The sequence below is a fragment of the Microtus ochrogaster genome, unplaced genomic scaffold (assembly GCF_000317375.1).
Source record: "Microtus ochrogaster isolate Prairie Vole_2 unplaced genomic scaffold, MicOch1.0 UNK33, whole genome shotgun sequence".
NCBI lineage: Eukaryota > Metazoa > Chordata > Mammalia > Rodentia > Cricetidae > Microtus > Microtus ochrogaster.
Window position 1 is genome coordinate 160,205 of NW_004949131.1, and position 18,093 is coordinate 178,297.

At 45.6% G+C, this 18,093-nt stretch overlaps 1 protein-coding gene across 1 annotated transcript in view; it reads right to left on the minus strand.

Annotated features, from left to right (window-relative positions):
- Positions 1-18,093, minus strand: part of Bfsp2 (beaded filament structural protein 2) — a 60,258-nt gene that overhangs the window by 25,147 nt on the left and 17,018 nt on the right. Inside the window, exons 2-4 of the mRNA XM_013354216.2 lie at positions 8,553-8,635; positions 6,182-6,338; positions 4,860-5,021 (exon numbers count right to left, since the gene is read on the minus strand). Coding sequence (XP_013209670.2) covers positions 4,860-5,021; positions 6,182-6,338; positions 8,553-8,635 — 402 coding nt within the window. The remainder of the gene's footprint in view (positions 1-4,859; positions 5,022-6,181; positions 6,339-8,552; positions 8,636-18,093) is intronic.

Sequence of the window (18,093 nt, forward strand, 5' to 3'; positions counted from 1 at the left end):
CACACACACACTCACACACCCACATACACCCAAAGCAACTAACGAGCACATACCAGAGAGCTGAGCCTATGATTGCATCAGGTGCTCAAGCACCTCTCTTCATCCCTCAGGCCTGCAATGTTTCATGTTCTTAGCTCCCTGCTGCCCGACTCTGCACCTATGCCTGAGCGTGCCCCGACGCGCTGGAAAGGTCACTTGGCTGGCAGATAGCTGCAGCCCCCTGGCCTCTTTCCTTCTGCATTCTGCACCACTTCTCCATGTCGCTCTAAGCTTCTGCTCCAATCTCAGCTGCTCTCAAAGACCGCCTTTGTTGGTTCCCTTCTAGGCTTCCCCTTTATTGCTTCCCCCACCCCTGAGTCACCCACTAATTCCAAATAAATCACCACCACTCCAATATTTATCTCCAGATCTGCTTCTGGGGAAGCATAAACTAAGACATAAATTAATCATGTTAATTAATTTTCAGCCTCCTTGGGCAGAAAGGTAATTAAATGTGTGTTTTCCCTCCCTTTCTGAAGGCCTTTGGGAAGAGTGCTGAGCCATTCCCAGTTGGCTCTGCTGCCAAGTTGCAGACGTGAGATGCTCAGGGCAGGCAAATGTCAGCCCCCGAGGGCACAGCCACAGCCGACAAGGCTATTTATTGCAGGAATTCTGGCTGTCAGTTCTGATCTCTGTTGACAATCAGAGGAATTCACTAGTTCTGCAAATATTTTCTGAGTTCTGAGTCTCTGCAAGAGGCCCAGGCAGCACTGGCCAAATGAAAACAAATCCTGTGTGTCTTCTGTGAGATGCGGCTTTCAGATCACTCTATTAAAAACACTAATGGTTCTGTTGGGAATTAATGTTTGACTCACTGGTGAGCTGATTATGGCTATCAGATGGGGGGATGGTAACTGCCAGCTTTGGGGGCTTTCTTTTTTCTTTTTTTAATTTTCACACTAGGCAGGATTTATTTCTGATAACAATAATGACTCAGTCCATTTTTTTAAAGAGACAGTCACTCGATGTGGTGTGCACTCCAGCAGGGCTCGGAGGAGAAGTCAGGCTGCAAATGGCTGAGCTTCCTGGGGTTTAGCTTTGGAAACAGAGCTAGGAAAGACAACCAGCCTGGTGTGGTCGTGCACACCTGTCATCTTTCAAATCTCCTATAATTGCACTTCTCAGTGGTAAATAACTTTATCTTTTTTTCTTTTATTCTTTGAGTTTACATTACATCCTGGCCACAGTTTCCCCTCCCTTTACTCTTTCCAGTCCTCCCAACCTCCCCTCTCCTTCAGATCTACAGTTCCCTTAAAAAAAAAAAAAGATTGGGCCTCCTAGGGATAGCAAGTGAACAGGAATAACAAGCTACAGTAAGACTAGGTATCAATTCTCATATCAAGGCTGCATGAGGTAACCCAGTAGGAGGGAGGAAAAGGGTCCCAAGCTCAGGGGAAAAAGTCAGAGACATCCCTAACTCCCACTGTTAGGAGTCCCGCAAGAACACCCAGCTACTTAGTTGTCTTCCTTAGGGTTTCTCTTGTTGTCAAGAGACACCATGATCACAGCAACTCTTATAAAGGAAAACATTTAGTTGTGGCTTAGTGTTTTAGAGGTTAATCATGGTGGGACATGGAAGCATATAGGCAGACTTAGTGCTGGAGAAGGAGTTGAGAGTGGAGAAGAAGCTACATCTTGATCCTACAGTAGCAGGAAGTGGTCTGAGATACGGAACATGGCTTGAGCATATGTGAGACCTCAAAGCCTGCCTCCACAGTGACACACTTCCTCCAACAAGGCCGTACCTACTCCAACACACCACTCTTCCCAATAGCACCACTTCCTATGAACTTATGGAGGGGCAATTACATTCAAACTACCACAACAACCATAAAGTATATGCAGAGGACGTAGCTCAGACCCATACAGGGTGTGTGATGGTTGCTTCAGACTCTGTGAGCCCCTAGAAGCCCTGCTTAGTTGAGTGTATGGGCCATGTTCTTGTGGCATAGCTACAGTCTTAGTACATGGGAAGCTGAAGCAGGAAAATGGGGAGATCAGATACAACCTGGGCTACATAGGGAGACCCTTTCTCCAACAAGCAAATGGACAGGGTGGGAGTGGTGGTCCACACTTGTCATCCTGGCACTTAGGTGGCAGCAGCAGGAGTATCAGGAGTTCAAGATTGGGACTGGAGAGATGGCTCGGTGACTCACTGCTTTTAAAGCAGACCTGGGTTTGTAGAAGACCTACTCTTGTAGAAGAACGTGTGTGTTCCCAGTACCCACATGGTAGCTCATGAGTGCCTATAATTCTAGTTTCAGGAGATCTGATGCCCTCTTCTAACATTCCCTGGCCCTGCATGCATGTGGTGCACATACATACATATTAAATAAATGAATAAATGAATGAATTAATAAATAAAAGAATTCAGGCTCATCACTGGCTATATATGGAGTTTGAGATCAGCTTATGCTATATGAGACCCTATTCTAAAAACTTTTTTAAAAGGAATAATAATAATAATAATAATAATAATAATAATAATAATAATAGAAGAAGAAGGAGGAGGAGGAGGAGGAGGAGGAGGGAGAGGAAGAAGAGGAAGAGGAAGAGAAGAGGAAGGAGGAGGAGAAGATGACTTGGAGCCAGGAGAGTTGAGCCTTGTTCTACCACTCAACCTAATGACCTTGGGGAGTCGCTTGCACTCTCTGGGTCTCAGTTTCCTCATCTCTTAAATACAACTCGGTACTTGAAGGAATGATTTTAGATGGTCCCCAGGGCCGTTCAGCATTCATAAACCTCCTTAAAAAGAGACAGACTCTGATCTCTGGTTTGATGTCACTTAACTCTGTGCAGCAATATCTCCCAACAGAGAAACCAGAGATTAATAGGGTGTGGGGTAAAAGTAAACACTCAAGGGATGCAGAATGGAGGAAGATCCTGCTGGGATGGTCCTGTTGGTCCTTGGTGGTTAGGGGAATGGAGGGTTAGGGCGAGGCAAGTGGTGAAGGGTCCTTCTTTTGCCTTTGGCAGCTCTTAGGCCTGTCATGGTTCTCAAAGCTGAAGAAAGGTCAGAATTGCCCAGAGAACTTTAATAACATAATTATTTAATAAAGTAAGTAATGACTTACTTTAGTATGCATGTGTGTCCATGTGCATGCTCGCGTGTGTATGTCAATGTGTACGTGCGTGCATGTGTGTGTGTGTACCTGTGGATGCAAGTGCATCAGAGGTCAGAAGAGGATGTTATATTTCCTGGAGCAAGAGTTACAGGTGGCTGTGAGCTGTCTGACACAGGTGCTAGGAACTAGACTCAGGTCCTCTGGAAGAGCAGTATGTGCTCTTAATCGCTGATCTATTTCTTCAGCCCCTGAGAGCTTTTATTATTAATAATAATAAACCACAAAATCCTTCTGCTCTTTCTTTTAATTGTTCTGGAGGGCACTGTAGATGTTATTTCTGAGGTGATCCTACTATGCAGTTGGCATGGCAAGTCATCAGCTGAGCACCAGCAGCCCCTGACTTGCCTTTTCCAGTTCCTTTATGTGGTCTCCCCCTCCCTCACCTTCTCGTTTCCAAGTCCCCAGGTGAGCGGCAGGGGCAGGCCAGAAGGACAAACCTTCTACAATCTAGTTAATTCTTTTGTTATTTGTGAGGTTTCATACAACTTGGCTTTTCCCCCTTATTAATATAATCCAGGCTATTTACAAAATTAACTTGAGAAATACTCAAAAGAAAAAAAAACAAAAATCTCAAAGTGTCAGGCAAGTCAACTATTCAAAGGCAACCCACTGTGGACATCACTAACCAGTTAGTCTAATTTTGTAGATAGTGGTTGAGAACAGTGCTCTACTGTATACTGTAGTAGTGTGTGGCAATTTTAACAGCTGCAAGGCCAACTCTAGTTAACTTTCTGTTTCTATAATTTGTCTTTTGAGATGTGTCTTAAAACTACCTATATGGGTGAAGCTGGTCTTGAACTCACAGATATTGACTTGCCTCTGCCTCCTAAGTAAAGATGAGGGACTGCATCAGAAATCACCTGGCTTCTCAAGCACTTATTATTAAACAAAAAGATCTTATCAGTCCCTGGTATATACCATTCTGTAATTGCTTTTCTTCCATTTTATTTTCCATGGACTTTTTCCTGGGTTATTGTATTTACTTCATAAGCATCATTTCTAATAACAGGAGGTTCCATTGCACATAACTTAGTCAGATGGTGCTGCAGTTTTGCTCTTATGGTAAGATATATATATACATATATATATCTTACCATGTGTATATATATGTGTATATATATATATATATATCCACCTTTTTTATTTAACCCTTAAAATGCTCCAAGGAGTAGCTTTAGATATAAACTCTCTCTCTCTCCCTTTATCTCCCTTTCTCTTTCTCTCTCTCCCTCCTTTTATCTCCTCTACTTCTCCTTTTCACTTTCTCTCTCTACTCTTCCACTGAGCTATAGCCTTACCCCTTGTATTCTTAATGCTTTCTTTAAGATGCTGTCCAGATTGTTCAGCCAGTGGGTAGCAGGTAGCAGTGAGCAGGTAGGTAGCAGGCAGCAGCTAGCAGGTAGGAACTCTTGATACAGAAGACAAAATCCTTTACTCTAAGACTGGATAGCAACTTATACCTTATGCCTTTGATGATACAGTGGAGAATCCTTTACACATTTGCTAGAATTGAACATTGTCACTTTAAACATTTTCTTATTTCAGAGAGACCAACAACCATTATTACTTTAATTTGCATTTCTTATCTTTCTATGGGGACTAAATGGCTGCTTTTCTTCTACATGCCGTCTGCCTCCTCCTTGCTTGGCCTCCTTCTTTCCAGAGCTCAGGGGAAGATGCTGGCCTGTCTCTTACCTTAGCTTGGAGCAAGGCTCCTGTTTCTGCTTGGTTCTTTTCCACAACTCTCTCCCACTGAATTCTGATTGTCTCAAGGACATCATCCAGACCAGTGCCCATAGGAACATCTGTTTGCTCCAGTTCAGACCCTGCCAGCTGTTTGTACAGAAGCTTCACATCCTGAAAGCAACAGCAGACAGTTTAGGTAAGCTCCAGGGGTGGGGGTTGGGGGGAGAACAGATGTGAATTCTAGCTAGCAGCAGCTGGCTCTGTGGCTCTGTGGACACTAGTCTGCCTCTATCTATCTATCTATCTATCTATCTATCTATCTATCTATCTATCTATCTATCCTTTCCTCTATCTATCTATCTATCTATCTATCTATCTATCTATCTATCTATCTATCTATCTATATGTTTGTTTGTTTATTTTGCACCATGCATGGGTATCACAGAGACTGGAAAAGTCCCAGATTTTCTAGGTGTAGGTATCATTTTTTTTTTTCCAAGAATGTATCTCTTAGATCCTTGCAAGCCCATCCCCATGCCCAAAGCAAAAAACTAAATAAACACAAAATCAAAAATAAGTATATAGTATAGTAACACATAGTAAGTAACTCTAGAAAATGGAAGTTTGGCACAAAGTCAGGATACACCAAAGGAGATTAAAGCTAACTCTGACACCTAAGGGGTTACTGCTGGAGCATGGTCTTCAGGAACTGATCCAGGAGCAGGAAATAGTGGGCTGATAGTCACTGCTTCAGGCTGGGCACAGGAGGAACTTCCCAGTGCACACATGGTTCAGCGAGGTATGAGGCACAGCTTGAAGCAACCTGGACCATGAGTCAGAGAGTGGTGTGCACGGTGGCTTGGTGCTTCCTGCGGGTAATGAGACCACATCCCTGCTGGAGGAGCCCTCTGGTCCTGTCCCTTAAAGATACAGCCTTCTTTTGTTAATGAGTGTGTGGGAACTACAGTGTGGGTCTATCCTGAGAATTATTCAGTTCCTCCTGTTCATGCAGTGTGGGAAAAAGTATCGAAAATAGAACACTTTAGGGAGACCCTCCTCCCAGGACCAAGGAGTTCTAACAGCCACTTCAGCTCATGACTGTCACTTCCACTTATGAGTACCCTGGTCCTTGAAGACGTTTGACTTTGAGACTTTTATAGGGGGTGATCTGACCCATGACAAAGACCTTAAAGCCCTTAACTAGCTTTTCCCTACAGGCCTGGGTGAGCAAAGACGAGTCCCCAGTACCTGTGTTAGGGGGTGTGTGTGTTACAACCTCTCAGGTTCTTTCTTTTGGAGGGGACAGCCTAGCAACCCCCAGCCCCACCTACCTCTTCATAGCTCCTTGTCAGAAAGCCCAGTTCTTCTTTCAGGCTTTCTATTTGATGCTCCAGATCCGTCTTTGTCAAATTAGCTTCATCAATGACTTTGTACAGGGAGCTTATTTCCTCTTCCGCTGCTTTCCGGAACGGCTGCTCATTTTCATATCTGTAGACAAAGGGACTTAATCAGTGTGGCTGGGGAGCCTCCAGAGGGGAAACAAACCGGCTTGTGGATATTACCCAAGGGCCCACATGTAATAGGCAGCGAATGCTGAAAGCTAGTGTTCCAGGAGCATTGGGGGCACTATTGCTGAGTGTTGCTAACACATTAGCAGCCAGCTTCTGGGAACACAGCTTCGTAAGGCCTTTGGAGCCTGGTACTCGTGGGAGTTTTCCTCACAGAAAGACAATACCATCTCTTTGCCACTATACTGAGCCGTCCTCTTCATCCAAGGATCGTTTACCATCGTTGAAGACCTGCTAAGTATTGGGCTGGGGATTGAGAAATGAACAATACACTGCAATTCTTGACAGTGGCTGCAAACTCAAGTAGGCGGTGTAAAGGAGGAACCATGGTAAGGAGAAAGGTAGAGATGCCACCTATCAGAGTACATTCTTCACTTAACCTACAGGGGGCGCTGCTGCCCAGCTCCGCCCATATCGTTGTGTAGCAACGTGGTTCTGCCTTGGCCCAACTCTCTTCAGGGAAAGGAAGAAGCATGGATTTATCTATCCAGTGATTTAAATAATAGAGAGAGATCAATAGTAGAACACTTTCCTTGCTTGTGAGGTCTAAGTTGAATACCCACATTACAAACAAACACAACCAACCAACCAAACAAACAAAGAGAACAACGAAAAGCAAACGGCTTTTAAAGTAATGAGTATGTGTGTGTGGACCCGCTTATGTCAAAACTGTCCATGTTGAGTTTCAACCCTCAGGCTTTGCTGCTGAACACCACCTGACATCTTTGCTGATTTCTCCCGGGGCCCTTTCCATTTACCGTGGTTGCACCATTCAGCCGAATTTCCCGGCTTGCCTCCAAGCCTCCGTACAACCACAGGAGGGCAAAACCCCACATTTCTATTCCAGGAAGTGCCTTCGGCTTTAGAGTTATACAGTCTTCACTTAAAGATATGTGCCATAGTGGATACTAGGGATTGAGCGCGCGCAGCAAGCATAGTCCCCTGAACTGCATCTCCAACCCCTGTAATGGATTTTAATATTCAGGTTTCCCAGGGACAATCCTTTGAAGACATTAGGGACAGGCGATTTTGTTGGAGCCTCTACTTGTATGTTCCGAGTGCTGAGGAACTCATTCCCTTTCAAGGCCAGTGGTCCATTTGTGGAAAGCTCTGATCATTGTTTATTTCTTTGTATAAAAGCTTAAGCCTCTAGTCCTATAAAAAAGTGAGTGGTGGCACATGCCTTTAATCCCAGCACTCAGGAGGCAGAGGCAGGTGGATCTCTGTGAGTTAAAGATTCGAGGCCAGCCTGATCTACAAGAGCTAGTTCAAGGACAGGCTCCAAAGCTACAGAGAAACCCTGTCTTGGAGGCAGGCAGATCTCTGTGAGTTCAAGACCATCCTGGTCTACAGAGCTAGTTCCAGGACAGACTCCAGAGCTGCAGAGAAACCCTGTCTTGAAAAACAAAACAAAACAAAACAAAACAGGTGAATTTGACCCTGGAAATACCCAAAGTCATGCGCTACTTTGGTAGTCTTACAAAGTATGCAGGGTGAGGGTGAGGGTTCTGTCCTGCTAAGCAGAGTGAAATCCCATCTCAAAATAAACCAAGTATGGAGAGATCATGCCTATAGTCAGGACACTTGGAAGCTGGAGGTAGAAGGATCAATAGTTCAAGGTCATCATTAGCTATATAGCGAGTTCATTGTCTTAAACAGCAGCAAAACAAAACAGAAACTACACCAAACCAAATCAAAAAAAAGTTGGCAAGATGGCTCAGTATGCGAAGATGCTTGCTGCCAAAGCTGACTCCTAAATTCCATACCTGGAAAGTTCATGGCGGAAGGAGAGAATCAACTCTCACATGCTGTATTCTGACTTCCACAAGTGTGCCAGGGCAAATACACACACCCACACACACACACACACCCCACACACACACCCCACACATACACCACTACTAATAAATTTTCTTTAAAAGGCCCTTTTCTAAAGCAAGTGATACTGGGCACAGTCTTTGAGCCCCAAGGTCCTGATTATTTTGTGACTCTGGGTTCTCCTAGAGCTTCTGTCTGTTGTCTCAGGCCACCTTCTACTGTGGTGGAAGGGACTGGTGTCCCCTCTGGGACTGCGTTATCTGCAATGGTCTGCAGTGGGCGTGGGCAGGGAGGGCCCCTTGCTGCGGAGCCTTACCTCTCTTTAAAGTCATCGGCACCAGCTTGCAGCGTCTCCATCTGTAGCATGAGTCGGGCATTTTCTAAGACAGCCTCTCCCACCTAGAACAGAGAAGAGGGAGGTTAGCAGGGGCTGGTGTGGGGCACAGAGCTCTGGAGAACTCGCTGAGCTTCGCAAAAGCTGGTCTTTTCAGGATGAGTCTCCCTCTCCGAAGACAAGGAGGAGGAGATAAGAAGGCATAGATCTGGGAGTCCTTTAGAGTGAGATTTAGAGTAAGATTTTCGGGATAAAATGGTAATTCAAACGCAGATGAGTTCACAGCCTCTGCCACAGCTTGGAGCTCTCAATTCATCCTGGAAAATGCTCTGGCTCCTTCAGTGAAGTCTCACTGGCTTTGTATAGCCGGTGTGTGTGTGTGTGTGTGTGTGTGTGTATGTGTGTATGTGTGTGTGCGCGCGCACGCACGCACACGCGTGTGTACATGCAGGTGTATATATGGGTTCAAAGCTATTTTTAGGAATGGTTGTTAATGGGGCTGGAGTGATAGCGCTGCAATTAAGGGCACTGGCTGCTCCTCCAGAGGACCAGAGTCTGATTTCTAGCACCCACATAGTGACTAACAATGGTCTGACATTTTCTGGTCTCTGTGAGCACTAGGCAGGCATGAGGTACCCAGACATATATGCAGGTAAAACACCTACACACCCCCCAAATAATAAAAACAAATGAAAATAATATACACTTATTTTTGAGACAGGATTTTGCTGTGTAGTGCAGGCTGGCCTCAAGTTCACCCTCTCCATCCCACTAGCCTGGGATTGCAGTCATGTCCCACCACACCTAGCCAAGAATATCTCATTTTTAGCTGGCAATAGTTGCATATTTATAGAGGTTTTAGTATACACTTTACACTGCGGCTTGATTATATCAAGCTAATTAGCATGCTCAGCATCGCTGATCATCAGGGGAATGCAAATTAAAACCGCAGCAAGATATCACCTCCTACCAGTAAGGGGCACGCCGTCGAGATGGATGATAACAAGCTCTGGCAAGGATGTGGAGCGACTGCGCATCGTTGAGCCAAGGTGAATTAACACAGCCGCCATGGAAAGCAATGTGGAGGTTCCTCCAAAAGCAAACGAAACCACAACAGCAATCCCCGGGAAACTAAAAATCGAAGTGACTAGCCTATGGTTTAGCTAAATATACCCCTACTGGGCTTATAGAGTTCTACCCCCCTGTTTCTAGTTCTTTATTGAGTAGGAGGTGAAAGACAGGAATAAGGTCAGAAGATGAGAAACGCATGGCAGGGAGATGGTCTACTTTATTTATTTGTCTTCTTCATTTACTTGCCAGTGTACTCAAGGGCCAGGCTCAAGAAGAGAAAATTGGGTCTTTGCTAGTGGGAAATTCAATGAAATGAAACGAAATGAGATGGTCACACTGGGACAGGGGAGCTTAGGCATTGCTTCCCCCACAGCTGGAACTTGATGAAATGCAGAGGTGGGCTGGTATTTAAGAGTCTTGGTGGCTCTTCCTGAGGACCTGAGTTCTGTTTCCAGAAATCCAGTGTCTCACAACTGCCTCCAACTCCAGCTCCGGGGTCTCTAATGCCCTCTTCTGGCCTCCTTGGGCACCTGAACCCACGTGGGGGCATGCACACACACATACACACATCAAAATCTTTAAAAAAGGAGACTTTCTTTCCTTAGCCCACTTTCTCTTCTTCTGCTTTAAGATGCTCCCCCCCTCCACCCCTGAGTCAGCTTCTTGTTTATGTTGTGTCTCTGAGGCCAGGCTGGGCTTATACATTTTTTTCCTTCAGTCCTGAAGATTGAACCCAGAGTCTTATGCGTGTTAGGCAAATGCTCTACCACTATATATCTCTAGCTCGCTTGGTACATTTTATTTCAAAATAGGGTTCCCTAAGTTGTACAGGCTGTCCCTGAATTCATCCTGTAGCCCAGGAAGGCCTTGATGTTGCAACTTTCCTGCCTCCGCATCCCGAGTAGCCAGGATCACAGGTCTTTGCCGGTAGGCTGACTTTTAATTTTGTGAGACAGGGGCCACAAAAGCATGCAGTCCAGACTGGCCTGGAGCTCCCCTGGAGACCAGGCTGGCACTGAACTTTCTGCAATCCCCCAGCCTCTGCCTGAGTGCTGGCCTTACAGGCATGTACCACCATGTCCAGGCTGGCTAACATGCTTAAAAACTTGTTGAATTGAGTGAGCAAATGAATAATGTGACCACAGGTGACAGTTCTCAGTCATCCCCTGGCTCTGATGTGAAGGAAGTTTCCAAACGTTCCTGGGATTTCTTTTCATCTTGGTTCTTAGGTTCAAGTTTGTGTCATTAGCTCAGTGGCAAGCATTTTATGCACTGAGCCAGCTCATTTCTACTTCCGTCTTGAGACTAGGTCTCATGATGCTGCGTAGGCTTGTCTTGAACTCACTGCACAGCTCAACAGGCCTTGAACTTTTAATTTGCTTTATTTAGTGTTCCTAAGGTTTGCATATGGAGCCTAGACAACTGACAATAAAAAGTCTTAAATAGGTTTCTTGAATCTTTTTTGTATAATAAAGTTTATTTAAAAAGGAAGAGGAAAAAGTCAAAGAAACAAGTCAAGTATGTGTGTGTATTTGTGTGTGTCAATATGTGCATGTGTGAATTGTGTGTGTTTTTGTATTTAAGTGTGTGCATGTGTGTGTATATTTGTGTGTGTGTTCATGCTTGTGTGTGTATGTGTGTCAATATGTGCATGTGTGAATTGTGTGTGTTTTTGTATTTAAGTGTGTGCATGTGTGTGTATATTTGTGTGTGTGTTCATGCTTGTGTGTGTGTGTGTATGTGTGTGTAGAGGGCAGGATACAGTTCTGCAAAAGCAGAAAGAAGGTGGAACCATGACCACTTCAAGTCTTCCCAGACAGACCTGACACTGGGCTTCGGGTAGACAAACTTGTGATCTCCAAAGCTTTTCTTTACTTTGCTATAACACTATGGGGCACGTGGCTTTGTGACATTTCCCATCTATTACAAATTCCTGATACTAATTAATACAAAGATGCTCAAGGCCATGCCCAAAGACACCAGGTAGAAAGACAGACATCTCAGAGGTGAGACAAAAAGGCTGGTGGCCTTTGAGTTTTCATTCTGGGCAGAGAACAGGAGTAATTTGGATGCTGCCTGCCGGCCGATATGGTAGCTGTACCCAAATCTCTATCCTTGGAGGCTGTATGGGCCCAGTGCTGCAGGAGTCTGGAGGCCTTCCTGCTTTTTGCTGCTGTTTAGTAACAATCAAGGGTTTATTCCACCCTCAAGTGGAGGCTAATTATAGGCCGGGCTTGCCAAAGTACAGCCTGCTGGCCCTGCTTTCCCACTCCCTTCCCAGACAGAGATCCTAAAATAAACTAAGTCTCCGCTCTCACCACAGAGGGCCCTGCAGTATCCATCACAGACTTCCCAACCTCCATCTCTGGGGTTGGGGGTTCCTTAGCCCCCAAGCTTGGGAAAAAATGAAAGGCCAGTTATGTGGTATGAGGAGGGTTGAAACCTTTTTTTTTGTTGTTGTTGTTGTTGATTTTTCGAGACAGGGTATCTCCATAGTTTCTGGTTCCTGTCCTGGAACTAGCTCTTGTAGACCAGGCTGGCCTCGAACTCACAGAGATCCGCCTGCCTCTGCCTCCTGAGTGCTGGGATTAAAGGCGTGCAAAACCACCGCCCAGCTGAGGGCTGGAACCTTTGCTGGGGTTTAGTACAGACTTAACCTGGTACGGTGGCCCAGAGGGGTCCTGAACAAAGGGAAAACATGGAGCCTGTAAGGGAAAACCTTCAGAAAACCTTCCCAGAGCTGAAGAAGGGAGGCAAGGGGGAAGGGAAGCTGTGTTTGTTGACTACCTAAGCGTGAGCCCCACAATGTGCCTGAGCTTGGCTTTTCCTGACTGTGAGAGCGAAGCAATAAATATTTCAGAAGTTCTGGGAGGTAGTTGTTAAACACGCCATCACGAAAAGCTAAATTATGTGAGCTTACACTTGAGTAGTTTAAAAACAAAGGCAACACATACTCAGACTAAAAAGGCGGCAGCCCCCACCAATGTTATACTGAACGTTACATCTGATTTCGACTGGGTCTGGATGGTGGAAATGCTGCCTTGTGTAGCCCAAATGTCTTTCCAGCCCTGCATATCAAGTATAGCTTGATACTGGTCAAGGTCAGGATATTTACACCAGGGGAATTGGCAAACACTATAAACCCCAGGATTTATTTGTGGGGTGACAATTGTTGACAATGACGATGCCCCACCTTGACATCAATACTGAATACTCTCAACTTCATTAAATGCTTGTGACCCCCATTTAAAGCTCTTAACACATTTAATTCACCAATGAGAAAAATAGTGCTCAGAGAGTTGAAGCTGTCCGAAATCACATAGCTGGAACGTAGCAGAGTCAGAATGCCACCCCAGGTCAACATGACTCAAACGTGTGTGTGTATGTGTGTATGTCTTATACGCTAAAAGACTTATCAGAATTTAGAGATCCTTGTAGACAGTTTTCTTCCTTGTTCTTGCCTTGCAGACAGACAGGACATCTGGTTCCTTTTTGGGTTGCATCACGAAGATAAAGAGGTCTCTTTTTCCACAGAGTATGAGATCGCTAGGCCAACCCCACTGACTCAATCATCTTATTTCACCCACCCCGCCCCTAGCCTTCCTTCCAGATCTCCACAAGTGGATAAGGTCTGGGGGAAGAGCTACGTACCCAGGGAACTTTTCTGCTGAGTATTTTCTCTGGAGAAGAAAAAGCATTTCTATTTTAAGCGACGAGAGATGTGTATTAATTATTTGGTCCTCACTGATTTATGCCTGAAGAGGATGCAAATTAGCATTGCCTCTCTGATTGACTTTCTTTCTAGGGGGGAAAGGCAACGGCAATACCAAATATTACGGTGTACACCCTTTGGCAGATGCTGTGTCCACAAGCAGAGCTACCCATGCATGACCCTGGAGCCATGTGGCTCTACATTCTAGGAAGAAGCTAGACATGAACGAATAGTGGTCCTCAGAAGTGACACTGAAAGGGAGGCAGGCTGGCAGTTTGCTACAGGGAGTTCTGGGAGGGCCACCAATGGGGCATCCTCTTCTCCTACTCTCCCTCTGACCTGAAATGGCACGATCACAGCTATGTTTGAATTCTAGGTCCCTTGCTAAGAGACTGCATGTGATGACTTGAATATATAACGTCCCCCGCAGACTTAAGTGTTATAGCCTTATTATAGCTATTTTGGAAGGTATTAGAAATTTAAGGAGGTTGGATCCTAGTTAGAGGAAGTAGTTCCCAGGGGCATGCTCTTGGTGCTGGATCTTACCCTTGTCTCTGCGTACTGGATGTCTTTCCCTTCCATCATTATGTTCTGCCTTACGACAGCCCAGAGACAACGAAGCTGACTGACTGGACCAGAAGTCCTCAAACTCTGTCCCCCAAAGAATCATTTCTTCCATTTAAGTTGTTTATTCAGGTATTCCTTACAGCAACTCAAGCCTGACTCAGCCGCCCGATCAGAGCTCAGTGTGACTGATTGTGGGATTGGTAGTCCTGAGGGAAAAGGACTCAGGACCTGTCAGTACTGATAGAGGGAGAAACAAGAGACCCTTTCAGAGGGGACATCATGGGTGAGTTCCAGGGATGGGCAGTGAGAGACTGTGCTGGGTTACGGAGTAAGGCCGAGGGGCCGATTGAGGCAGAATGGAGGAAGCAGGGACGGCTGTTGAGGGAGGAGTGGCTGATGAGGGAGCGATGACCATCAGAGGGGTTTCCCCTCTGCCTCTCCTCATGGAGATGTCCTTGGGGTACCCTTATCCAGGGGTTCTTTAAAAGTGATCCTCAGCATCCCTTAGAGCTCAGGGAAAGTCAAATGAACACACCCTACCTCAAGGTCAGACTCAGGATCTCTGAGACTGGCTCACCAACAGCTTGTGTTTTAACCATCCGCCTCTCCCTCATGTGTTGAACAAATGCTCTGTACAGAGAGGCATCACGACCATCGTATAATGACTACCATTCATGGTCTGCTCAGTCTGTGCCAGGCAGCCTGCTGGACAGGGGCTTCCACACACACACACACACACACACACACACACACACACACACACAACTTCAAGAATCAGTGTTTTGTAGAGCATTGCCTCCCTCAAACCTTTGCTCTTGTTCACATGGTTGCCTGGGGCACCTGGGATATCTCACAGCCCTGACTGTCTAGTAAATCCTACTCCAATGTTTATTTTATACACGGCTTTCCCGTATAGCTTTATTCTTGCCTTTGTCTCTTCTGCATATGATTATTGGCTACCCAACAGCAGGTTCTGTGCATGTTCTTGGAGAATGAGCAGCTACTATGGGAGATGAGGTTTAAAAGGCAAGCAAAGGCCACCTATGGAAGGAGGGCCTCAGAGACAATGGAAGGGCTGGGAATTTCCTGGGAAATCATAGGAAGATTTTGAGCACGCTATTGATGCGATCCGGGAAGGGAAGATTGCAAGAGCTAGAGAGGATGTGGAGGACCAGAGGAGGCTCTTGTGCTTGTATAAGTGATTTGTCTTCCTAGTGACAAATGATGGTGGCATTGACAAGGTTGGTTGTGGGGACTGAAGAGAAGAGAGGACGTGGTAGATACTTCTTCATGATGGAGGAGCCTTTTTAGACTGAGTTACTGAAAGCCTGGGGTGAATGTCATTGACACTGCTCCTCTTCCCCATCATCAACATGTTTGAACCACTCTGCCCGCCCCCATTCAGTATGCATAGCCTGTAGTTGATGACACTCTCTCACTAGTATGGTGTAGGAGGTCCTTCTGTCTATGTGTTGCTTTCATTGATTAATAAAGGAACTGCTTTGGGCCTATAGCAGAGCTATAGGGGGACAGAGCTAGGCGGGGAAAACTAAACAGAATGCTGGGAAGAAGAGGCAGAGAGAGAAGCCATGGATCCTCTGCCTGAGACAGACGCTGGTTAGAATCTTGCCAGTAAGCCACAGCCATGTGGCAATACATAGATTAATGGAGATGGGTTAAATTAAGATGTAAGAGTTAGCCAATAAGAAGTTAGAGTTAATGGGCCAAACAGTGATTTAATTAATACAGTTTCTGTGTGGTTATTTTGGTTCTGGGCAGCCAGGACAAACAAGCGGCCTTCTCCTACACTAGTATACCTAGCTCTTCTCCTCACCATAGAGCAGATAACACTGATATCTGGGCTCCTCATCCACAGTAAGACTTCCTCCCTGGGTCACTTATAAGAACTGAATAACTCAATGTGTGGAGACCACTCAGCAGCCGGCCTGGCACGGGCGGGGGGAATATTCCACACCTGGTGGCCATTATTATTGTCATTTGTCTTTTGTACAAAGCAACTGTTCAGTGAGTGTTGGATGAATTAGACTGGTGTGTGCATTCAGCCATTGCTCTCACTCCATCTGTTCTTCTAAGCCCCTCCTCCCCTCCCCCCTTTTTTTGTGCTGGGGATTGAACCCAGGGTCTCGTGCATGTTAGGCATTTGCTCTACTGCTGAGATACACTCTGGGCCCTTACTTGTGTCTTTTTTTGAGTGCACAGGCAATTGAATGAAGACTTCCATCTAGTGGCTTGATATATTTTTTTCTTACAGTTTCTCCTGTCTATGGCCCTTGGAAAAACCCTAGTCTTACTCAGTCTGATGTTCTGAATGTTATTTCTTCCTGTTGTTCCTATGCTGGGGACATAGTTATTGAAATAAATGAGGCTGCTGGTGAGGGACTGAACCATGACCGTGTTTCTTAAAAAGACAAAGACAAAGACAAGCAGCATTTTAAAACAGGTCATCATGTGAGCCCAACAGTGCCATTAATACTTTATTTAGTGTTAAAGACATTGGCGTCCTAGCAGCCAGAACTGCAGGTTTAAGGAGGAGCTGGGCGAGAATGAACTCCTGGAAAATTAACTCAGTTGGCATGGTGATGTGAGATTCCCTTGGAAACATCTTCACTTTGACTTGACTTCAGGTAAGGGTGGATGCTCAACATGACTTGATTCTAACAAATGGACAAGAAGTCAAAGTCTGTCCCTAGCACCCCAGTCACCCTTCTCTTCCATCACATTGAAGACAACCGTCTTGCTAAGCCCCCTCTTACATGTGTCACCAAGGACACGCTTTTGCTCCTTGGCTTCTGTGACACCATTCTCCTGCCCTTCCCACCATGCTGATTAATTTCTCCTTATCAGAGCTCTAAAAGCAGCCAGTTCTCAGAGTTGGCTCTAGGGCTTCTTATTTGTAAGTGATCTCATCCATCCACAGGGTTTATATGACATGAAATTGTGTGCGCTACTGGTGTTCACATTTATTTTATTTACTTATTTTATTTTACTTTTGAGATAGGATCTCACTGTGTAGAGCAGGCTGGCCTCAGAGAGATTTACCTGTCTCTGCCCCTTGAGTACTGGGATTAAAGGTGACATCATCATGCCTGGCTGACTTCCACACTTATATCTTTAGTTCTGAAATTCCCCTTCAAGTCCAGCCATGCACACCCACTTTCTCCTTATGTGGCAGTTGTATAGACATTCCAAACTTAATGTCTCATCTCCCACATCTAATCCAACATTGAGTTTGGTCTATTCTACCTCTGTGCCGCCTCTCAGGCCCAGCTGTCTGTCTCTGTCTGTCCCCATGTCCGCTGTGCACATCACTATCATGCCTCCCTAGGTGATCTTACCCAGTGTTTGCTTCTTCAACATACTTTTATTTTGATGGTGGGGGTTGGCAATTGGGACCGGACACAGGCAAGTTGTCTAGCTCTGAGCTGTACCTTAAACTTCTTCCAGTGTAGTCTTCATTCTGCTTTCAGGGTGCTCTAAAAACCCCCCAAATGAGATCATGTCACCCTAACCTGACTGAATCAAATTCCTCAGAGGTGCCTCTTGTATTAATGTCCTGGTTAGGGCTACTATTGCTGTCGTGAAACACCATGATCAAAAGCAACATGAAGAGGGTTTATTTCCCTCCCAGTTCCATATAAGAGTACATTACCGAAAGCAGTGAGGGCAGGAACTCAAGCAGGACAGGAACCTGGAGGCAGGATGCCATGGAGGGGTGCTGCTTACTGCCTTGCTCACATGGCTTGCTTAGCCTGCTCTCTTTCAGAACTCAGGACCACCAGGCCAAGGGTGGCCCTTCTTCTGGGCCTGTCCACATTGATCACTAAATAAGGAAATGCCCTACAGCCCAATATTATGGAGGTGTTTTCTCAAGGCTCCTTCTTCTCCAACGAGTAGCTTGTGTCAAGTTGACATAAACCTAGCCAGGACAACTTGGAATAAAGATTGAGCCTAAAACAGTGGCCATCAAGGCCCTGCATGCTTGTCTGTGTTCTAGTTCTTCACAGATTCAGTCACTCTGGGGTCTGGCTGTTCTGGCTCACACTGGTCTGTCTTTCTGGCTCACACTGGTCTGTCTTTCTGGATCACACTGGTCTGTCTTTCTGGATCACACTGGTCTGTCTTTCTGGATCACACTGGTCCATCTTTCTGGAT